General features: G+C 40.3%; 1 protein-coding gene across 1 annotated transcript; it reads right to left on the reverse strand.

Annotated features, from left to right (window-relative positions):
• Nucleotides 1–7,353: 7,353 nt before the first annotated feature.
• On the reverse strand, nucleotides 7,354–19,732 carry LOC114145269 (platelet-derived growth factor subunit A-like). Its single transcript, XM_028018747.1, has 6 exons — nucleotides 19,020–19,732; nucleotides 18,657–18,753; nucleotides 13,203–13,310; nucleotides 12,866–13,059; nucleotides 8,215–8,341; nucleotides 7,354–7,899 (listed from the first exon to the last, which is right to left on the reverse strand). The coding sequence occupies exons 1-6, from the start codon at nucleotides 19,080–19,082 to the stop codon at nucleotides 7,889–7,891; spliced, it is 600 nt and encodes a 199-aa protein (XP_027874548.1). The 5' UTR covers nucleotides 19,083–19,732; the 3' UTR covers nucleotides 7,354–7,888.
• Between the last annotated feature and the right edge of the window lie 5,208 nt (nucleotides 19,733–24,940).

Raw genomic sequence — 24,940 nt, forward strand, 5'->3', positions numbered from 1 at the left:
GGGGAAAGGGGCTTTCATGCAGTTTATTAAAGGTTCAGATCGTGGATGTGAAAACATTTAATGCTCCAAGCCTCCTCGTTGTGTGAAAGTATCGGGTGACTCGGTTTGACACAGAGTTAACAAAAACATCGATAGCATTTTTTAAAAACATATACCTCACGTTTTGCTGATTTTTGCAAAGGCAAGCAGACAAAAACAAAGAATCCTAAAAAAGAAAAGCCTCCAAAACTCATTCTGATGCTCTGTTTTTATTTCTCAGTCCCACTGTTTCCTTGCTCTTTGTGTCGGCAGCAACAGGCCTTTCTCTCGGCCCCTCCCAAAAAAAAAAAGAAAGACAATTGATGAGCCGCAGGAGACGGAGACGAAGAGGAGGGAGACGAGAAGGGGGTTCGTTTAGCTGAGTGATTTGGAGCTGTTGACAGCAGGACAGCTAGTTTTTTCCACGGTGTCGGTATGTGAGTATTACGCCATAAAAAATAAAAAAATTTAAAAAAAAGTTGAGTTGGAGTCAAGTGCTGAAGAGCAGAAAAAGGAGGCGTGTGGTTACAAGGTGAAGTGGGTGTTTGAGTATCTGATAATGATCAGGCAGCTGTTTTCCCCCGAGGATTCATAATAATGAAGACCTGCAGCCACCAGCGCCTTGCCTGCTTCAATCAGCCGTGTGGGAACAGACCCGGGACCGAGACCGGCTCATTTATAAAGCTGAAGAAAATCCAGGATGTCTGACGTGAGCAGAGATGTCTTTACTAAGGAAAGAACAATCTGTTTAATAGATTTGGCAACGTTAAAATGTCCGGGTTCAGTCTTTTTTCTATTTATTTTAAACGTCACGGAAGCCGCGAACATTAAAGATACGATCTATGTGAGAATGTCTGACGCAGTACCCAAACCACAAGATAATCCTGGCTTTAATTAAAATGTCTCTTCTCCTTTTCATACTTTTAATAATATATATATTTTTTTGCTTTCCATTTCTCTTTTTAATATGCAACGTGAACAAAACATCTCTTCATTGCTTTATCACGTCAAATATAAGAGCTTCAACTTAAAGTCTGGCTTTTTCTTGAACAACCTCATCAACCCATCAACAGGAATCAAGAGCCACAGAAAATATTCAAATAAATTAGGTCCAAAAACTTAATTTCTAGACTTAAAAATTAAGTCTAAAAATATTTAGTCTCAAAAATTTTGAAGTCTAAGAATTTTGCTGTGTACACACCTTGTACTGTTATGTTACTGAGATTCAAAGTAATGTGTTTTAGGGTAAATGTAATGACTCTGCAGTTTAAGGATAAGTGGTAATAGATTGAACGGACGGACGCATGGTTGGATTCAGAACTGACCAAAATAATCAGGATTTTTCCCATAATTGAGCAGAACTACCAAGTTAGAACACAATAACAAAGCACACAAACCACAGAAGAAGAGTTGTGGATGAACTGTGGTCATCATAGTGAAACCATTAGAAATTGTCTACGTATCTGCAAACACTCAGTGAAACCTTGGAATAAAGTTTTTGTAATAACATTCAAACCGGCACTGCTGCTGTTTGTGGACACTTCTGTATGCTGTGTTAACTTATCCCATGTCTTTGTAAGCATAGAATAGAATTATATATATATAGGAGGCGGGTCTTATCACCGTCAATCACATTGGTGTACATACTGCTCTTTGTGCTAAAGGCAGAGGAACTACTTACCGTTTCAGAAAAAACTGTTTACCCGTTGTCATCAGTGGTCATGCTAACTAGCATGAGCATTTGTGATATTAGCATTAGCTATAGCGAAGAAGCTATAGAGCTGTCAATCAAACATGATAGACAGCGCTAAGACCCTCCTCCTGGCTCTGATTGGCTGTTTCTGGTCAAGCTGTGTACTTCTACACTCAGCACATGGGAAAAGGCAGAGCAGCTTGATGTTTTTCACAGACTGTGTCATACTATACTGTCAAGACATAATGACAGTTTTAACAAATGTGTAAAAATATGCTTTTTAAAAAATAAAAGTTATATACTGCAGCTTTAAGCAGGGATTTGAAACGATTCTGACCAACGTGTGTAAATGGATTTGCAATGCTCTATTAAAACACGAGAAGGCAAACAAACCGTCCGCCTGCGTCCCTTCCACCGGGGGATCCAGAGCTCAAAGCTGATTGGTGGGTGGCTAAAGCGGCTCCAACTGTTCTCATTATAAATATGCGGGACACAGGTTGATACTTCAAGATGTCACCAGTCAATCGGGTTACTCTAGAAGTGATTTTTTTCCTCCTTCTGTTCACATCACTCTTCTCTGGAAACCAGATCTACGTAGACAGGATCCAGCACTACAACATCAGCCAGCAATAAAACATAATCCCTGCCGCAGAATGCCAAACCTCAGCCCGAGTTGTCCGGTTCTCTGTTCCTGCTGTGTCCAGTGGTGGGAATGAGGCGGACATATTCATCTGGGAAGAAGAAGAAGAAAAAAGCTCTGACTCATGGAAATTACAACAAGAAGCCGCTCAGAGATGAAACCGGGCTGGGATAAAGAGTTTGATTTCTTACAAGGCAGCAGGCAGGTGATAGATGAGTTAGGTCACAGGCGTGTTTCTCATTTTGGGGCTTTTAATGACACATTTGAAATCTTCTGCTTTGTGGTCAAAAGGTTGCAGAACAAACAACCCCAAGGACTTTGAAGAAAAACAAACCTGAGTTCATTGGGCGTTTTCTTTAATCCACGCAAAGCCAAAAAATACTTGGAGGCGTCGATTTGAAGAGACCCGCTGATATATTTATATCTTTTAGTAAGTTACTCATCAACCTCAAACATTTTTAAGAAATCAGTTTCACTACATTCCCTACTTTACATGAATGATAGATTCCATTTAAACTGGTTGTGTCTCAAACCCAACAGGGTCGTGTTTTCAGGAAAACCCTTTGAGAGGCTTTATATCAGTCTTCTTTATCCAATAAAAAACGGTTTTAATGTGTGGGATCATTGCCCTGCTGTAAAATCCCAGTTGTGCCGAAGTTTCAACAATCTGACTTAAACCGTTACTCAAAGACAAAAGGACGTTTAGGAGCAAACAACCAAGGCTAACATCAGCCAAGAACTGGGAGTTCGTGAGTGTCCCTGTCAACAGAAGAGATGCATTCACACCATACCTGGTTAGTCCGCTTCGATCCAACTCTACTCCACTCATTGTGGGGTAGATGCAACCAAATCAAAGCCAGTCTATCGCTAGTGAGAGAAATGGCTTTTGGTCTTTTACCAAAAACAAATGAGACACCATTCCATTTTTGTTTACATTTTGCAAAGAAGGAAGTTGGCAATGTTCAGCTCACCCAAAAGGAGTTGAACATTGCCATGGATTTTTAGAGAGTTGACCAAAAGAGAAGCTCCTCCTCCAAAATCAACATCAAGCATCTACCCACATAGACAAGATAAATGTGCTGTTGAAATGTTTGACGCTCCGACGACACAGAATTTGACTGTCGTTTGAAGAAGGGGAGACATAAGAAACATGTACCAACTTTTCTATCTTAATTCGGGCAAGTGAGGCCTCTAGTGCAACACATATTGCTTTGGGGTGTTGGTGGCTACCCTCATGTTTTCATTTTTGTTCAACGCTCTTCAGCGTCTTTTCCAGTTTATGGACAATGTCTTTCATTGTAGCTCACTGGCATCCAGAAGCTTCATAAATGGCTTTTTTCAGTGACACATATCAACCCCTCAGGATTAATAGATGTCAATGTCTTTGCTTCTTGTTTTATTTTATTTGCCTCTTTGGATTGGAACTTGAACCTACTTCATGTCGTTTCTGTTTAACTGAGTTCATTTGAGGGTTAGAGAGTTGCTCAAGAAATTGAACTCAGCTTTCCCAAAAAAGTTAATAGAATCGGCATTTATTGAGAATTTAATAAGGGGGCAAAATATTAGGAGGTAATAAATACAATAAATCGCTAGCTAGCTACACATCATTTAAAAATGCTAACTACCTAGCTGGAAGCCATCGTTGGAAGAAGCTATTTATTACTATGTAGGTAGCAATAAATAGCTAGCTAGATAGCTGATAGCTCGCTAGCTATTAGATAGATAGATAGATAGATAGATAGATAGATATAGATAGATAGATAGATAGATAGATAGATAGATAGATAGATAGATAGATAGATATAGATAGATAGATAGATAGATAGATAGATAGATATAGATAGATAGATAGATAGATAGATAGATAGATATAGATAGATAGATAGATAGATAGATAGATAGATAGATAGATAGATAGATAGATAGATAGAAAAAAGGTTCAAATAAACAACAAAATGGCTAAAAACAAATACATAATTGTCCAGTGAAAAGAAGCTTATCACATGATCTTCACATTAAGCTTGTAAAATAACTGCTTGCATAAACGTTCTTGTGGCTTTTCCTTTAAACTGGTTCCAGTAACTCTATCTGCTGTGACCAGGCGACAGCAGCAACAGCAGCAGAAAAAGAAAGAAAACCTCTTGATCTCTGATTGAATTTACTCTCAGCTTCTTAAAGGCTGTGAAGGTTATGAAGGTATGACGGTTCTGTAATCTGATCTGAAATATGTGCTAAAAAAAAAGGTTTTTTTCAATCTATATCAGGTTGTGTTTGACCTGCGCAGCATTCAGTGCATTTTCGTTAGCCTGTTGTTAATCTGCTTAGCGGAGCTTTAGAGAGATGGAGTTTCTCCCTGTACTGCACACACTCACACACACACACACACACACACCACGCATACACACACACACACGCGCATACACACGCCCACACACGCAAACCTGCGCTTTATCCCATCTCATCCACACAAAGACACACTAACACTGATTTAAAGTCTGTCACACACACATTTGCACTGTAGTCCATCCTGTCTGTTTTCATTTCCCCCCTCTCACCTTTCAGACCCTGTTGCAGTCTTATCCCCCATCTGTCTCTGCTCTCTCACTGTTCCCTCTCTCAAAACGAAAAAAAAAAAAAATTGTTTTGGTGCTCCCTTGTTCATATGATACCGGTCTGGTTTATGCGTTTACTTTAACAAAATTGTGGGAAAACAGCAGAAAAGGGCAGCAAATCCAAACCTTTAAAAATATGTTTTCCAACAGTAGCCTCTTTGTTCAGCTCACACACAACCACTGAATCATGAAATTTATGTATTTACACCAACGATTCAGTCTGGTAGCACTGCTGGCCAGTGTCTCCGCGTGGTTTACCTCTACCAAGAGCAATATGCCAGCAAAGTTATGTAAGTTTTCACCAGCCTACCAATAAGCAGTCGAGATGTCTTCTGTTAAAAATCAATGTAAGTCATCCACTGACGCATGTTATGGGAAATAATGGAAGTACAGACTCAAGTCCAGACAGCAGAAACTTACTTGATTGCCCAGCAACGTTTCATAACTGAGAACCAGAGGTCTGGACACTCGTATAAAAAACTTAAAACTTAAACTTTGCTCCAGACAAGCTCAAAGCTGTTATGGCTCCTGCTGGAGCCAGGCCGACAGATACTAAAGAATGGCAAGATGGGCCCAGCCTCCAACTGATGCTGGATTTATGGTCTAAATTCAGTCGGGTTTAAATTAAAGAGCAATCAGCTCCAACCAGGAGGACGTCCAAGAGCATGTTCTGCCCTGGGGTACCGCTTTTCTACAGACTCTTTGTGTCTGGGAATATCATCCATAAGAGTCACCTGAAATGTCTCCACCACCATTTATAGAGGCACGTAAGGAGAAAGAAGGTGTTGCGTCAGTAAGCTAAATACTGCCAAATAATGAACACTAGGTGTCCAAGAACATCTACTTGAAAGCTACAGTACTTAAGAGAGATCTTTCTCTTAGGGTGCATTCACATTTTTCCTGTTTAATCTGCATCATCTCAACTCCAGTTTGTTTGTCTAGAGCAGTGGTTCTCAAATGGGGGTACGCGTACCCCTGGGGGTACGTGGAGGTACTGCAGGGGGTACGTGAAGCTTTTCAAAATATCTTTAAAAAATCAGTAGGCTCCTCATAATAAGTCTTGGGAAAAATTATTTTGTAAAAAGTTCAATAAAATATAAATGTGTGTTCATGCACTGAATTTTATATTCAGTATTTAGTTTCAATATCCTTTAAAATAAAACGGACCCCCCCACCAAGTTAGTTTGACCCACGGACCCAGGGCACTCGTCAACGACCTGTCGTTATCATGATTACACTGTAACTATGGAGACGTGGCTAAAGCGTAGCAGCAATGCTGCTGAAAGTACAGATAAAGTGAAAAAGAAGGCAAAACCAGAGCCGACGAAGTACATAATGTACATGGAAAAGTATGTTTTAATGGGATTTACGTCCACGATCTCTGTACCTCTTTTTTATTCCAAAAATGTTTTGCCCGTGTCAGGGGGTACTTGACTAAAAATATATTTTTAAGGGGGTACATCACTGAAAAAAGTTTGAGAACCACTGGTCTAGAGAGTCCACTTTGTTTGGGGAGGTGTGAATGCCCAATTAAACTCTGGTCCGCCTACAAACCTCGGTCTCAGTTTGGCTAAAATGAACTCTGGCACGGTCCGAACGCATATGTGGACCGGAGATCGCTCAAAAGTATTCTGGGTAAATAGGACCAAAACAAACCCACAAGTCTAGCACTAGTGAGAGAAATGGCTCGTGGTCTTTTACCAAAGACAAAAGAGAAATCCCACAACCGCTAAAGTCTTACCCCACCCCATTTTTGTTTCCAAAGGAGGAAGTCATGCTCAATGTCTTCTTCAGAGGTTTTTGTGTTGTTTTCTTCAGTGGTCCTCGGTGCAGCGCCACCACAGGCGAGGAGGGGTACAGGTTGGTCAAAGAGTTTGGCTGGTTTGACACAGTGCAGTATAAAAGAGAAATGCAACAGCTGAAAAAGGAACAAATGTTACAATTTTTATCCCCAATCGAACCCACTCTACCGGACAATCAGGTGGGACAACACTCTTTATTCAGCCAAAATATAATATGTTGAAAATGGGAATTTTTTTTGTATTGTTTTTGTCGGCCTACAACTCCTGTCACAACTGAGACATTTAAATTCCAACTTCAATAGTTGGAGTATAATTGATGCAACAGTTTGTAGTTCTTGTCTCTTTGCTCAACTTCCTACATGTTGTTCTACAGCAAACACTAATCACTTTCCATATTTTCCCGATAACAAAAGGCTGTAGGGTGGCCCAGACTGCAAAAGGGCCCTACAGGGTCAATTTTCAGGGGGTCCAGAATATATATATTTATTTTTTTAACGCAATTTTCTCAACATTTTCATGCATGTACTCTAAAAGCAAGCCCTACGAGTCTGATTTTATATAACAACACTAACTTGTGTTTTATATAAATATTTTTATTTGATTCAGTAAAATCCTGCTTCCATTTTTGATGAATAAAAAGTACCAGAAGTAGAAAAAAAACACAGCATTAAAAAAAAACCATGATTATAAAAATCAGGGGATATACATTGAATGTTTTACCAGAGGAAGAACAAACGTTGGAGTAGAAAACCTCAAGCCAGTCACTGTTTGAGAAAAAGAAAAGAGTTCAACCAGATGGCGATCTTTAGCGCTGAGCTGTTACTGTTCAGGTGAAGAAGCAGAGCCTCTGGTTCTTTTGATGTAGTGATGAAACGTATCACACATCCAAACGTTCGTCCTCTGAGTTGAGAAACGTTCTGTCTGTCCGAGGTATGTCTCTGGGCTTGGGAGATTTTCAGAATTTGCTATTTGGCAGCAAACTCTTAAGTGTACACTTCAGGTCCAAATGAGTCGCACGAATCCCACAAAAGATCGAGAAAAATGCGTCCCTTCCGCAGCGGGCGGCGAGGAAGTCAGAGGTGGATTTTCTGTCCCATCCACCGCAGCATCTGCCTGTCTCTGTTCACCTGATACCTGATAAAAGAAGAGACTTTATGAATATGAGGATGGACAAACTCATGCAGAAGTAGAAGAATTACGTTTTCATTAACCACAAAATTGTGCAAACTGAAAAAACGAAAATAAATGTGCTTAAATGTGCTTAGTTAAAATAAAACGTAACACACTAACAACAATAAAAACCCATATGTGATTTAAAAATGACTATTATGTAAAGGTGGGGGATGTATTCGATGTGTTTCAGTTTTAGTCAAGCAGCACATTTCAGGAGAAGTGCTGATAAATTAGTTTGAGCCATTAGCAACAGGTAGCATTCAGTGGTTTGCTCACCATTATCTCTGTCCTCGTTTTGGTCGGTGTGCCGTTTGGTGTTGCATGTGCACTCTAAGTGGTCCTCCAGTGTCACCTCCACCTCCCTCAGTTTGGGCCGCCGCCGCACGTACTCCACCTTTGCCACCTGAAACCAAACACAGAGAAGCAGCATTCAGCTTCTATGCTGCTCAGATCTGAAACAAACTTCCAGACGACTGCAAAATAGCGGAAACACCGATTTCCTCTAAGTCAAGACCAAAAACCCAACATTGATGACTGTAAAGGGAGCGCTTAACAAGATGCCACATCTGTTACTGGCTTCCAAATTTGGTGACAGCATAATATGTTAATGATTTTATGATGTAAAGCACTTTGAACTGCTTTGTTTCTGAAATGTGCTATGCAAAAAGCACATTTCAGATTGATTAAAATGCAGATGACAAAGAAGCAGGTGAAGATAAACCAATAAAAACAACATCATTTCACCTGGCTCCTTCAGAATAGCTAGCAGCAATTAGCATCGACTTGGTGGAACAGCACATCTGCTGAGCTCATTATAGGAGCTATTTCTCAGGAAAACGCTGGTAAAAAAAACGTTTTTAAAGGCTTAATAGAGGAGCCACGTTGTGATGACGTCCTGAAGGCGGAGTTTCAGAAACAGCAGGAGTTTTTAAAAACACAGAGGCCCAATTTCAAGGCATTAAATCAGAAAGTAAAATTTATTTGAAGTCATATGTGCCTGGAAAACACATGATAGCGCCACTTTAAATATAGAGTATTTAAATGTCCATGAAAAGCCCTGCGCTCAATGTTCAATAAGACATAAACTTGCATAAACTTCCAAATATATGGAGAAATGCAGCAAGTTTGAGGAAACATGCTTGTCCAAATGTGATACCTGCGGCCATCGGTATTATGAACAGATCCGTTTTACACCAACAAAAGGAAAACCATAACAGGTGCTGCACGGCATATCTAGACTGCATCGTTTAAAGTCGATCCATCTGCATGTGAATGCTTTCTTCTGTATCAAAATATAATTACTTCAACTTAAACTAAAAACACATCAGCTTGAGGTTCCTCCTTAATTTCCTGATCTTATGTAACACCTCCAACCCTATGTAAACAGATGGGTGTGGCTCCTCTTGTTTGGATGAATGAATTGCATTCATAAGGACAAGAGGCTTGATTTCAGTGTCAACACACAGATACACGCACAGACACACACACACACACACACTTAGTGCGGCAGGAGCTGGTCTTCGTGTGTGCGCAGTAATCTAGTCCTAAAGCAGTTACATAAAGCGTGAGTGCTTCGCGCTCACATTCCCAAATTGGTTGGAGCTTTAGGTCTGATTGCAACAGCGTCTCCGCTTCAAGTCTGAACAAATTCACAAAGAGCCAAGCCGCCGAGGCTTGGAGGAGGGACAGAGCGGGGTTAGCCCAGGTGAGAAACAAGGGTGAGACGCCGCTGAAAGGTAAGCCCTGCTGTTCTGCAGAGGCTGGCCTTAGAAAAAAACCCAAAAGACTCTGAGTTTATTCTCAGGGATTTTTATTTTATTTTTTTTTTAACCTTGAGCCTGGATAAGACAAAGTTGGAAGCTGCAGGATTCAGAGGCAAAGTTGAAAACCTGTAAAAGTGAACTACTTCATTCGTTCATCATAAGACTGTAAAACGCAAAGTTGCTTCATCAGTTGAGTCTGAGCTGAGGCCTGCAGTGGATCCATTTTTACACTGAGTTGTTTGCGTCGATGCTTTGGATGATTTATAGCAATTAACACTTTTGGGGTCACGTAAAAACAGAATGAGCAAAGTTACTCTGATCACTTCGCGTAAAGCTGCAGAATGTAACTTTTATTTATTTATTTATTCTTTTACGCATTTGTCAAAACTGTCGCTATTTTGTGTCAATTTAGCATGAGACACATAATCTGGAAGAATCTAATTTTCTTCCCTTCTTTCTATTTTGCTTATTTTTTATTTTTATGGGGGAAAGTCTTCAGCACCAACAAAGACAGAACATTATCACACTTGTAGCGTTGGCTAATTTCAAACCTCTACAGCAGATTAGAGGTCAATAATGTGGTCTTCTTGCTCTTTTGAAGTTAATTTTTTAATTTTTTTATATGCATGAACGGTAACAAAGACGAAATCAAGGACGGGAATTAAAACGCCCTCAAGGTTTAGATATTAAAAAGAAAATCTTTGCTGGGATTGGAGAAAAAAAGAAATTAATTGCAGCTGAAAGTTTACAGTGGCAGGCTGGTGCTTGTTTAGTATTTATGAAGTTTATCTTCAGTAGCACAGTTTATGTCTGGAGTTGGAACGTTTCTGGCTTTCAGCCACGATGTTGCTAAATGTCATACAGATTGACCAAGAGAACCCAGTAAGGAAAATAACAATACAGGTTTTTTTGTAGTAAAACTATCCTTTGCTACAAGTTTGAGAGTCTCTGCTGTAGGTAGAGTTGTTTAATGGTTTTCTTTTAGCAGGATGCTAACTTTGTGTGAGTAGCTGCTCTTTTATACTGTACATTAGAGCGACATGCAGTTAGAAACACTGCATCTTATCAGAATTGTCTGAACTTTGTCAGGAACTCTTCACACCCTCACTGTGAACTTTATAGAAAGATGCTATAAGGCAAACGGTGCAGCAGCTTCAAAGGCTGCACGGCTTTCTGCCTCAGGCCGAAAAAATGCTGGCAGGGTCTTAAACGTGGTGCATTTTACATGATTGTACTTATCTCAAGCTTTTTGTTTTTAATCTGTTTTGTGTTTTTATCTGTATATTACATTTTTTATACACCTGTTAAATAAAATAAAAGGATTTGATTAAAGATCTGATGGAGATTAAATTTCAAAAAGTATCTGCCAATAGACCTCTGCTAAAACAAAAATGGTTAATCAGAAAAGACTTGTTGATTCTCATCAGGCTGGAAATAAATTTATAAAGCCACACCAACGCTGAGTCCTGCCATATGGAGCAGGGAGGCAGTTGTGACCGTTTACCCTCTGAATGCTGACCCTCGGCACATACGAGCGACTTTATTTTTGATTTCCTCTGTGAGCGGACAAAGAACGACTCCTTTCATCTGAGATTGGGTTTCCAAAGCTTCGAAAGTAAAATTCTCCTTCTCTTCTTTTTCTCTGGCAACTCTTAAGCACTCAAAATCCCCTTCCAGCTTTCGTTTTTTCCTATCAAATATTTCAAAAAAAAATTCTCCTTAAATCAACTTCGGTCAGTTGGTAAAGATCAGAAACATGGATTTCATTCCCATTAATGTTCAACCAATCAACCAATCAATCAATCAAGTTTATTTGTGTAGCACATTTCAGACGCCTTTGTTCTGAAAGCTAACATTTTCATAAACAAACTCACTGGCTGAATCTCAAGCATCAGTAGACACACTCATAATCACACACACATACACATGCCCACGTTTGCATGGCTATCTTTGTGGGGACTTTCCATTGACTTCCATTCATTTCTACAGCCTAAACCTTACCATTACTATAACACTAACCATTACTACAGTATAACCCTAACCAAAACTCAATGCACACCTTAGACCTAAATTTAACCTAAACCCTAAAACAGCGTTTTAGGGTTTAGGTTAACAGCGAGCAGTGGGTCCCCACAACGTAGTATGTGTCAGGAAAACGGTCCACACAAGGTATTACAAACAAACACACACACACACAAACGCCCACAGTGGTTCAGCTGGTGGCAGGAATTACTTTTGGCAGATTCTGTGTTTATCCAAAGTATAAACGCCTGCCGTGTGTTTATGTTTTCATTGGTTTTGTGCGTGTGCGTATAAGTCTTGAGTGTGTGAGCGTGTGCGGGGGTGTGTGCGTATAAGTCTTGAGTGTGTGTGCGGGGGTGTGTGCGTATAAGTCTTGAGTGTGTGTGCGGGGGTGTGTGCGTATAAGTCTTGAGTGTGTGTGCGGGGGTGTGTGCGTATAAGTCTTGAGTGTGTGTGCGGGGGTGTGTGCGTATAAGTCTTGAGTGTGTGTGCGGGGGTGTGTGCGTATAAGTCTTGAGTGTGTGCCACTCATGGACAAATGACAGAATCCTTTTGTACATATCAGTCAAGAAGTGATCAGTGTTTACAAAGAACATGAAGGCTTATTCAGCGACAGTTTCTGTTTGCTGGTGTCATGAGAAAGCCATGTTGTGTTAGAGGAAGATGGTGTTTGGATGCAAAGACGACACAGACTTCAATTACTTTGAATTATGTACTTTGCTAATTAAGTGTAGCAATCTTTAATCTTAACAAAAAAAAAAAAGGGGGAAATAATTCCAGTGATTCAAGGTTTAAACACAAAGATTAAACCTTGGAAAAATCAATTAGAATCACAATCTTGCACTATTTTTTATTTTTAGAACCATTCAATATAATTTAAACCAGTTTCATTTGCAATTTGAATTGATTTGATTTGGAACTGGTTTCATAAAGAGTGGGAATTTTCTTAGAGGGAAGAGAGAAGCAAATTAAAGTCGATTCCCACTAACGAGATTAATGTTATATGTGCTATTAATTGTATATCTGGATTTTTTATCATTATTGTTATCTGGTACCCAAATCAACTGAATGTTCACAAAGAACTGAATCAGAGCAGAACTGACAGAGTAATGGACACAGTGAGGTGGGATTTTCCATTTTACCTTGACAGTACGGAGCTGTTTACGCGCCGCCTGGCACCTCATGTTGTTCGTGTTGCAGCAGCCGGTGCAGCGCTTCACTTCCACGCAGGGAGGCCAGATGATGAAGTTGGCCGAAGTGGGATCCACCTGACTCCTCGGGATTTCATAAATTGTTGTGCGCACTTTGCACACGGCCGGCACGGCTTCCTCCACCACTGCGGGGGGGGGGAAAGTGACCTCAAACGCTTTCAGCAAGCTGCTGTTGAAGGGCTAGGCTGCATAATCCTGCTACATTTGCTGTACAAACAACTAAAAATTGATTTGAAACAGAATCGTTTTGCAACTCAGCGGGCCTCACCGGTGCTTCTCCTCTGTCTTGTGTGTAAGTGTGGTTTCTTGTCAGTGGGGGAGAGGTGAGAGAAGTCCTTGTGGTGGCTGTGTTTGGTCTCCTCGATCACCTCGTTCTCTGGACGGAGACAAAATAGGACACATTGTACTGCTGGGAGCAGGGTAAAACAACTTCTCACACTCATCACGTCATTTCGATGACCTTTGAAAAACTTAGATTTTCTCCAGTCTAAACGTGTCTCAAATTGAATTTTTAAAGGAGAAGTATTTTGAGTTTTACAGCCGCATAGCCATATTACATTGCTAAAAATGATACATATCAAATATGATTTAAATGAAATTTGACTTCAAAATTTAACGTCTTGAAATTGAGGCCACTGTCTCTTTAAGAAACTCCTGCTCTTTCTGAAGCTCCGCCCTCAGGAAGTCACAACATCACTCCTCCTCGGTGCTGTGCCTCAAAGGCGACGCTAGGTCCACCTAGGTGTTTGCTAATTGCTGCTGGCTAGTCTGAAGGAGCGGAGTGAGGGCTGCTCTGCGAGGCGAAGGCTCAGAAGCTTGGAAACCGCAGCTCGGAGGAGGAGCTATGCCTCGAAGCCGGAGCTAAGTCCACCCAGCTGGTTTGCGCTGGGTGGATAGCGCCATTTTGCGCTGTCCACCCACCTGAATGGTTGTCATGGGAGATTAAAAGATTTCTTGAGCCCTCATAAAAGAATCAAAGCAACAGCCCAGGTACGTTTTCAATGAGGGAATAACATTATAACTTAATGTAAAGCTGAAAAAAGTCAATTTTACATAATACCGAACCTTTAACGATGTATACATTCGTTATTAAATATATTGGGCTTATAAGCTTCAAAGAAAATCATCAAAGAACAAATTTAAAAAATTAATCTCCACCTTGAATTCTGTCATTTTTTTGTCGTTTTATCGGAACCTCTTAAGATACGTTTTGGTGAATGATGAACAGAAATGTGGAAAAACAAAGCAGGATGAATTTGATTTCTCATTCAGAGGAACGTCCTCCTGACCAGAGTCTAACGCGGTTATTCTAACTCAGTTACGGTGTTTTGTACATGTCAACAGGTCTTCTCCATGTGAATTTCATCTGAGAAAAACAAACCTGTTCGTGAGCGTGTGAAGAATTTCTTAAATTGAGTTTGAAAGCCACCGGGAGCTGCTTATGGTCACCCAGAGGTCATCAGCTGAAGAAATGTTTTGCTGAGTCAGTAAGAGTTTAAAGCACAGCAAACCTCTTGTTTGCTTTTTGGTTTTTTTAGCACAGATGGTTAGTTGTTGTGAACTGAAATATTGATCCTATTTTGGCCATCAGAAACAATTTAGTACACGATGAGTTCAAGGCTTTTGGATACAGTTTGAAACTTGTGTTTTTTGTGTGTGTGACAGCGACTGAATAATACATTTGACACATTTAGCACTACATTGGACTGCGAGACACTGATTTCAATCTGTTTGACTGGATTGTATTGGTATGAATGGGATTTATTGTGTATTTTTGTATAATAAGAAATGAAAAATGCTTGTTTTTCTTCTAACGTGCTTTGAAATTTAAATTTGTTGTGAATTGGTGTTACATAAATTTATAAAGCTGGTCCACATCATTCTTGGAAGACGAATTAAAAAGTAGGCAGCAGGTGGAACATATAGCACATTTTGGTGTCCCTCAGGGTTCTGCTTTAGTTCCCAGTTTTTTTCCCCACACACACACAAGCTCCATTGGGGAGCGATATGATCAGGAAATGAGCAATTATTTTCATTTTATTGTTGATGAAGCCCAGTTATAGCTTTCTGTTGAGGCATAGAAGACTATTCGCCTGTTGAAGTAACAATCTATTTAAGATTAGGTCAAACCAAAGTTGTCCTTTAATCCCAAGAAACTTGGAAAGTCCAAGTTTGGTTTCATGGTTTCTACTGAGGTTATTCCATTCACCTCCAGTGAATATCAAAGTTCAGCTCTGTCTCCATCTCTGTCATATCTTCACGATGAGATTGAAGAAAAATGAATTCATGGATCCTTCACTTATAGACTAGAATACTGCCGTACCATTTGAGTGCCTGATATTTTTTCTGTGTCGAATCTATTAATTAAATTTGAAAATTCAACTGATTCTCAGGTACAGAATGAGAAGCAGTCTTCAAACCTATGGAATCAGCTAATTGCCTGGATCTTCAATAGTTATTTACTCTTTTCTTTTAAATATTAACCAAACCCCAGTTTTGTCAGGATTTTCAGTTTTTATGAAGTGCTTCTAACTAGTTTTGTTTCCTACTTTGTTCATCCTTTAAAAAAAATCCAACATTTGCTGCATTGAAACTTTTTTTTTCTTTCTTTTTTTGCTTATTTTTTCACTGAAGTACCAGATCTACATCTAAGCCTCTATAGAGGGAATCCGGCAGTTGATGAGAGACTCAAAGACGAATGATAAATGTGTGAGTCACCTGCACACCTTTGTCCAGACAGCTACCAAATCAATAAGAAAAACTGTAAAGATGACCGGTCCGACAACTGAACTTTGCGGGACACCCCTTACATTACGTTACGTTAATTTACCCCTTACAACATTAGAGATAGGCGACTCTGATTCCATCAAAAACAATCCCATCTGGGCGTGCCGTGGTGGCGTAGCAGTTAGCGCGACCCATGTTTGGAGGCCTTGGGTCCTCGACGCGGCCGTCGCGGATTCGACTCCCGGACCCGGCGACATTTGCCGCATGTCTTCACCCCTCTCCTTCCCCCTTTCCTGTCAGCCTACTTCCAAAAAAATAAGGGACACTAGAGCCCACAAAAAGACCCCCTGAAGGGGTAAAAGAAAAACATATAAAATAAAAAACTAAACAATCCCATCTGTTGGAGAAATATGATTCTATACAAAGAAAACCATGTTCAGAAAAATCGTATTATACAAATTTGCAAACGACTCATAATTTCCACATACAGAACATCCAAAAAAGCTGTTTGTACAGCTCACCCTGACCAAGAATTTGCAGCTGAGATCTCTAATGACTCCGTCTCTCACTTGTTTCTGTGATGGTGCACATATTTTTTTTGTTTGTGCAGATACTCACACAGTGTGCTGGCTGACCCGACAGAGTCCGCCCCCTGACCGTCTCCCTCTCTCCGTCTCGCTCCTCTTGTGGCCTGACACGCTGGAATTCCAGCATGAATTATACATAGCAACACAGCAGCCTTGCAGCGAGCCCTCCTCTCAAACTAATAATGGGCAGCATGACAACAGCATAATGAAGTGAGCCACTTGACCCCCACTGAGCCTGGGGAGCTGTCACACTCTGAATTTGCATCTCAATGATGCCAGGATTAATGGTGGCACCGATCTTCACCGAAAGACAAGAAGAAGAAAAAAAAAGCAGTGAACGTCTCACGAGAAATGAAACGATTTAAGATGCAGGACATTTTTTTGACGTGCTGCAGAAGTCGGGGGGAGGGGGGGGGGGGGGGGGTTGTGTGTGTGTTTTTGTTTTTCTTCACTAATTCATCCAAATGTGGTTTTGTGCTCATTGTTTCCACTTCCAGGTCAAACATTTAGCTAACAAGTGGACAAGGAACAAAGATGATTTAAACTGGTTTTATAAAGAACAGGAGAAGGTTTTGCTTCCAGCAGCATCTGGAAAGGCATCCCAGTAATGAGATGATTCACTATCTTCATATTCTGCCATGAACCACATGAAAATAGTGCTTCAGTCTTTCAAGGAGCAAACGGAGGTCAAGGCAGGGCAAAGAACGGCACACACCGGCTCCCGGTGGCTGACGTTTTATAACTAGCCAAAAGAAGCAGAGGTGTTTTTCCAAGGGTTTCTGTCAATGTCGTTTATGTACATTTTTATAGACAAGAACCAAATATGTAACCTGTCTATCAGCAGAATTTCGAGATAAACCAAAGTTAGCGTCTCAAAAATCACTAAAATGCTGAGTCATTACATTCCTACATTTCAAAGACCTCTTGATGAGGCAAAAGACGACGTTTTTCTCAGACAGCAAGAAGCACAGAGTAAGCCAGCACTGGCCCTCCCCCAACCGTTGCTGAGCACTGCTGGTCAGCTGGCTGAAGAAAAGGCAGCTGCACTTTTTTAGCGTAACTTAACCAGCTAAAATCTGCATCCTAACCTCCCACTGTAATTCTTAAAGACAAGGAGGACAAAATAACAAACATTCTATGTTTCTTTTAAAAGTTTGCATATCAAAATATTGAATAACTAATGAGATGCAGAAAAGGGATTTTACGTAAAATCAAAAAAATTGTGGGCGACCGGTCCCTGCCAATTGTCTTTAGAAAAAACAGAGTTTCTTCAGTCAGAGGCTCCTTCAAATTCGTTGTGAAACAGACTGCTACAGGAGATCTTTCCTGCCCCTGCCCATAACCATCTACTATAACTCTTTGAAGAATTGTGAATTCATATGAGTTAATTTAACCTTGGAATCAATAACATATTTTTGAATTTGAACTGATAACCAATAACTAATTGGACTTCATAAAAAGAAGTCCAATAATAATAACATAGTTATTGTTATTGGCCTCTGCAGTAACAATAACTACTGTATGTTTCAATATTAAAACAGCAGCAGAAATAATTGTGGTTTTTTTCCCTGATTCACAAAATAATTATATTACGGCAAGCATTTTTGTTTTGAATTATTATGCCATTTCTGGTAACTGAGACCCATCCAAGACCAGAGCCTTGCGGGACCCCTAGAGGGAAGTCAGAGAAAAAGGATTTATTAATATTTATCTATATTCTTATTACATGGTTTACATGCTTAGAGACTCCATTTATTCCTACTTTTTCCACTTTATTTCCAGTTTTTACATGCAAAATGAAACTATGTTATTGAAAATTCCTTTCAAACCAGCTCTTGCATGAATGTTGCCATCGGCCAACTCCCCATTGACTGTGTGAGAATAAAAACATTAGAAATCTCATGTTTTAAGGCAACATTGATATACAAATAGGTTGTTGCTTGTATATGGTGCTTGGGCACCCACTGACCCCCCCCCCCCCCCCCCCCTATAAAAGAGCCCATGTCACAATTTAATGGTTTGGAAAACATTTTAAGCGTTATTTCTTTAATCTACTGTTTTGTCGTTGTACATGAGTTACCTCATCTCATATTTTAAATTAAAACTGTAACTCAATTGGTTTAAACTCACCTGTTGTGTCGGAGGACTAGCTAAAAAAAAAAAAAATAATAATAATAATAATAATAATAATAATAATAATAAACTAAGTTGGTTTACTGCTAATTCAGCCGTTTCCATTGTGTTTTCGTTACCTCGAAAAAACTGTAGTTCATTTGTAACAAGAGTAATTTAAACCATGTCTTCCGCTGTATTAGCTTTTAGTAATAAATTTACAAGAACAACTGGTGATTTGGAGGAGGGCGAGATGCTATATTAAAACAAAACAAAACAAAAAAAAAGTGCTTTACCCACGGTGTCCATTTCTAGCAGCCGCTGGAGGTCGCTGATGCTGCGGATCTCGCTGCGGGACAGCCGCTCCAGCAGCTCCTGAGGGAGAGGAGACTCCTGTGCAGACACACAATTATCACATTAATCCAGGATCAAATATGTAAGTGGTGCAAAAATATTAATCGTGTAAACATCATGCATCCTAAATAAAAAAATTAAAAAAAAGCCTTCAAGCAGGCTGGTTTGCTCTTTTGCAAAGCAACAAAAGCACAATTTGTGATAATCCTGCACGCGTCTAATTAAGCTGCAACGTGAAACTATGACAACGTAGGGCGTCTCAAATCTGAAGGTAAATCGGCGAAGTCGTTGTTTTCGAGGCTCACCTCGGCAGCGGCGCGCAATAAGCAAAAGTAGCCGGTCAGGAGGTGGAAGACCGCGGCTCTCATCTCCGCTCAGGTCCGCTGCATGAGCACGACGGGGCGAAACTCCGGTGCAGGAGCCGGGCTGCTGCTCCCTGATCCTCGCAGCTTTCAACCATCCCTTGGAAGGAGAAGCTGCCCCCAAAACCTTAGGCGAGGTGACCCCAGCTCAACGTTCAAGTCAGGTTTTAGACCATAAGAGAAACTAAATGAAGAGTGCGGTCTGGTGCTTCTGATGTAAGTCACTTTAAGTGACAAAATCACAACTTTTCCAAGAGAGATTCCCAATAAAAACCCACTAGCAGAAAAACATCTTAATGGGGAAACTCAAAAAAAAAAAAAAAAAACGGAGCCAGATGATCTCCAGCAGTTCTTTGCATCAGATTCACAGGTGAACAAATGACGTTTATCAAAACGTATATATATGTTATTATATGTTTTTTACACACATCCAGAAATCCAGTTCTGTTCACAGCGGGATCCGGTCCAAATTCGCACACTTTATTCCACCTACAGCGTTTGGTTCCCTCGACGGAACCACGAACATGCGGAACCTCTTCTGCTCAAAACCAACTCAACCTTCAGCGGCCAAACTGGAACAGTTGGTAAATATGTCCAGCCCCCGACAGGAGATGGCAGCGAGCTCCACGCGCGGCTGTGGGTGAATGAACGCGAGACGCGCTCCAGTCACGGAATATAACGCCGCGCGGCCTCGAGGCTCTGGACGCGTGAGCGCGCTTTGCGTAACGGTAGCCGCGTAAAATATGAGGAATTCTTCGAGTTTCTGCAGCTGCGCAGCTTGGTCAAAATGCAGAGTCTCCCCACTGGTCCCAGTTTGGAAAACAGTTAGAATGTCATTGGGAATATGGAAAATGAAAGGATTTGGAAAGATGCTTGAATTTTCAGACTTTATATCTAGACGTTTAACCCGTTTATCCATGCAGCTTCTCTCCTTCCTTCCTTCTTTCCTTCCTTCCATCCGTCCGTCCGTCCTATCATTGTAAGTTAACTGTTTATATTTGTGAGTAATTTGATAATCACTTCAGCAAGTCATTGCTTCTTCTTTTCTTTTTGTTAATCTTTGCCCAAACGTTTGTGACATTGTTTGTATTTTATGTCTTTAGCTGCTCTCATCTTGGCCACGAAGCCTTTTTAAATGAGATTTCAACATTTATGGGTCTTTCTGGGCCAAATAACGTAATAATATGCAATAATAATAAAATAAAGTAATAAAATACAGGATGTTTGAGCCCCCGTCCCTCCAAAAAATGTCAATGAAGATAGAAAGAGAAAAAAAAAATGGAGGAACTCTATCATAAGCAATATTCACATTAAACATTGTCATACATAACATAAAATCTATATGACCCTTCTTTCTTTTAGAAATGGGACAAACCACCACAATCCAACAAAACCAACAGCTTGGGGAAGTTGATGTCCTGCAGTGATATTTATGACATGATTCATGACCTAACAAACCATTTCGACACAAGTTTTCTGGAGAGTCCAAGTCACACAATTAGAAACAGGTTTGGAAAAACCACAGACGCACGAGCCTTCGGAGCGTGAGGGAGAGGAAGCAGGAGTGTGTGTCAAGCAAATTAGCGGCCATGTCGGATGTTGACTTGCTGTGAAATGAAGGGCATTGATGATTGTTCATGCTGGACATAATAACTGTGCTCAGATTCGCTGCTCCCATGACCCATCACACGGCGAAAGGTTGCAGAGACTTTTAGTAAGGAACCAAAAAGTTTACATGTATGGCGTTTAGAGTAACTGGAGACATAAAATCAAACGGAACTCGATGGTTTTCAGCATATTTGTGATCACACAGTCCGAAAAGAAAGAAATTGGACCAGTGAATGAACTAATTCTAACAGATTCTGCTGACGATAAAACTCTTTGGTCTGCAGTTCAATCAGGCTGTGAGAGAGCGAGACTTTTTGTAGATAACAGGAAGGCTGAACACGATTTGTCAAACTATAAACATTTGATAAATTTGCATAAAATGTTTCCAGCGCTCTACTTATAACTTTTAAAGCCCCAAGAGAAAAATTAGAAACGGACAGAAAGACTATGAACAAGTAAAAGCTTAAAAACCAGAGATCAGAAACATGCAGCGAAATTCAGACTTATGAATAACAAATATTTCCCCCTGAAGAGATGAGACGATCAGATGAGTGGAACATCAAACCAAACTGTTCAATGAATGGCCTTTTGTCATTGTAATGGGACATTATCCTGAGTTTACTAGATCACACTTTGATCTTGCTAGATCGTACTCAGGCTCCGTTCACACACTGCGTTAATGACAAACCTGTCAAATCTGATGTGTGTTTTGATCACGAACCCAAACGCAGAAAGGCAGAGACGTAGAATAAGCGAAGGTTCTTTGATGGAAAAATGATGGATAAGCTTACAAAAAACACAGGGAGCTCAGGGAGCCAGAGCAGAACAAAAACCATAAATCCAAGAAAAAAGCCAGCAGGGAGCACGGGGGAAGAAACGGAGAAAATAACAGGATTTAACGAGAGGAATCAGCAAAGAGTGAGAGGAGTGTTTAAGAATTTAAGTATTGGGAGAGCGACTGTGGAACAATGGACATGGGCTGATTGGCTAACTGGTTGCAGGTGTGAGAAGAGAGAAAGAGAGATGAACTGGCACTAGAAAATAAATAATAATAATAAGAAGAAATAAACTAGAATCACGAACTACGGACTGAGATAATGTGAAACAGAAATGAGACTGATCTGAACAAAGAAAGAGACACAGAATCATAAACAACGTCGGGATCCTAACAAAACCAAAGTAAATCCCAGTTCATTTAGAGAGAAAGAACTGAAACAGATGAAGTCTTTTCCTGCAACGTGTTATTCAATTAAACAAACTCCCTCCGACATTGTGTTTAAACTGAGAGTGAGTGAGAAACAAAAAAATATATATATCAGAAGTGGTTCATTGGGTCAGGGTGTGGGGAAAATATAAAAGATTTTGGGCTTTTTTATTTTCTTTTTCTTTTCCTGATCTAATACTCCATAAAACCCAGCCTCAAGCTCTCCAGCTCACACACACACACACACACACACACATTTATTTCCCCTTTTGTCTGCTTCTCGTTGGCATGCGCGCACATCCTCCCTGACCTCACGCACTCTCACTTAGGCATTCGGAGCAATTCGCTTTGAGTGTTGTCCAAGTTTTAACAAAAGTAGACGCAAAAGGAACAGACAGAAACTGCTGGCCAAGAATGGAAGTGAGGAGATCATCTCGGATTCAGAAGAAAAGAGTAATTTGATGAATGCGAGCTTGAGTTGGACCAAACTCCGCCAACACCAATTAAAAAGTCCGGTTAGTCCAACATAGACGCATGAACAGCCTTCATAAGAGCAAAAACAAAAAGCAAAAAGTCCACTGCTGTCTCCGAACCTCCAGAAGAGGCCTCGGTGTAAAAATACACATATACAAAGAGACAGAGGGAGAGAAGGAGAGACAAAGAACCGGAAAGATGGAGGGGTAAATGGGTCAGAACCGACTCGGATCTTGAATGGCATCGCTGGCGCCGTGACGCTGTCACTTCCTCTTGACAGCAGCTTCTTTGAACTGCGTTGCTCCCCAGTCCGTTTCTTTTCTTTTCTTCTTTTTTTTTTTCAAAGCTGTTTTGGGGCAGCAAGACTCAGGCATCAAGTGAGCAGAAAGCATTTACTTTTTAAGACGATTTTCTTTGTCTTAAAAAAAAAAGTTATAAAGTCGTTGTGAAAAGGAGTCCCAGTTTCTGTTTATCAGAAGAGATGTTGATCGTTTTAACCAGCTAATTGTTTTTAGTAAAATTAAGGACAACACACTTTCTTTGACTTTGCATGGTTAAAATATACTACAAGAAATAATAATAGCAGAGCAGAAAGCGACCGAATAAAAGTATTTGCTGTTATCAGTTACATCACCAACAAATCCATGAATTATTTCAACATAAAGACATTTTTTTAAGGTGAACATTCTGGTCTGTTTCTCCTCTGAAGGCCCTGACATTGTGAGAATGTCACTGGTGATGTTGTGAAAGATAATAACTAATAACTAAATGTGAGATCTGTTCTATAATAATCAAATTTATGCAGCTGAAATTTTTACACATTTGTGGGTCCCTGTTTTAGTCTTTATCACGACTGGTCTTTCTCAAAAAGGTACCTGGAGTGTTGCCTCGATTCTTTGACGCATGTTCGAGAAATCCTTTAATCTCCCTTGGCAACCATTCAGCTCTGCAAATTGCCTGGGTGGGCCTTTGCTCCGCCCTCAGTGTCAAAGCTCCTCCTCTGAGCTGCAGTTTCCCAGCTTCAGTGTCGGAAACTGCAGCTGATATATATTGAATTCAATGAGAAAGTGTGTCCAAACTTTTGGTCTGTACTGTATGTAGCATTTTTATAATAACTGAAGTGTAGATAGTTGCTTGATTCTGCTATTAAATGAAACTACGTGGCTGGAAAACACTCAATACTGTCCCTTTAAGGCAAAAGCGGTTACTAATCGCTTTTAAGTCGTCGCATTATTTTCTTTAGCTAATTCCTTTAAAGAATAAAATAGTACAAATGTTAAATGTCATTTAACTTAATCTGAATTTCTGAATAAAATATGTAATTTATAAAAAAGCAAAAGACGCAAGAATATGCAGCAACATATATTTGTTGAGTAGAAAGTGTACACTTATCCATCTGCATAGCATGCGTTCATTGTCTACACCAGTGGCATCCAGACTTTTTTGCTTGTGGGGCCAAAAGTGGCAAATTTAGTGGCAAGCCACAAAAATCATTAAATGAATGAATAATGTCTGTAAACACCCAGGTCCTTCACTGCAGATGGCAAAACCAAGATTCTGTTTTCACATGCATGATTATTTTCTTGTTGCTGTTTTAACTGTTAAATAAATAATACATTTAAAAAAAAATTAAATATACAAGTCCTTAATGATCCAAAACATAAACAAGGCTTCAGACTGAGGCCTTGTTAAAAGAAAAACAGACAATTTCCAAACTCCCAACCATCTCTTCATCACAATCAGCCATTCTCTATATCTGTTGACAAAATTTGTACTGTTCTTAACTTGTGACTTGGGGGCAGATCAAAATCATTTCAAGAGCCACAAATGGTCCCCGCACCACACTTTGGTCACCCCTGGTCTAACCTCTCTCGTCCTTTCACGGTTTCTACAGCAGCTGCTTAGCCACAGGCAGGCATATCCTGGACGGGTCACGGGTCCAACGCAGGATAGACGTCCATTGGACACACACACACACCCACACACACACCCACACACACATTGATAGCTAAAGGCAATTTGGAGAGACCAATTCTGCCCCTAACGAAACGTTTTTTGGGAATGTGGTACCCGGAGTACCCAAAACAAGAACACCCAACAACCATGCAGAAAGGACCGCAGGACAACTCGGGCCAGAACACATAACTGAGTCAGCTTTTTCCATCTGCTCTCCCGTTGGACACGAGACCAAGAGACATAAAAATCACAGGCAGATTTTAGGAGGAGGCTGGAGCAGATTTGGGTAAAATGAGTGTTTAGGAAACACAGAGGGAATTAAAGTTAATCTATTAAAGACAAGGGGGAAAATAAAAAAGCATTTTATGAACAGCGTGGTGGTTAAGGGGCTATCCCCACATTTATTTGCGGTGGCAGAAAATAATAAAAACTAACACTTTAAGAAACTTTCCCTCTCTCTTCAGTGCAGTCCACATGAAATTAAAGGGGAAAAAAACCCCACTCTTTTGCTGCTGTCCCCAGAATTTCTCCACACTTGGACACTTGCCAGAACCAGTTGCGCGGGACATGACATTTCTGGTCATGAGCCAAGTGGGGGATTTACGAGGGATTATCGTATAAA

The sequence above is a fragment of the Xiphophorus couchianus genome, chromosome 5 (genome assembly GCF_001444195.1).
Source record: "Xiphophorus couchianus chromosome 5, X_couchianus-1.0, whole genome shotgun sequence".
In the NCBI taxonomy this organism is placed as follows: Eukaryota; Metazoa; Chordata; class Actinopteri; order Cyprinodontiformes; family Poeciliidae; genus Xiphophorus; species Xiphophorus couchianus.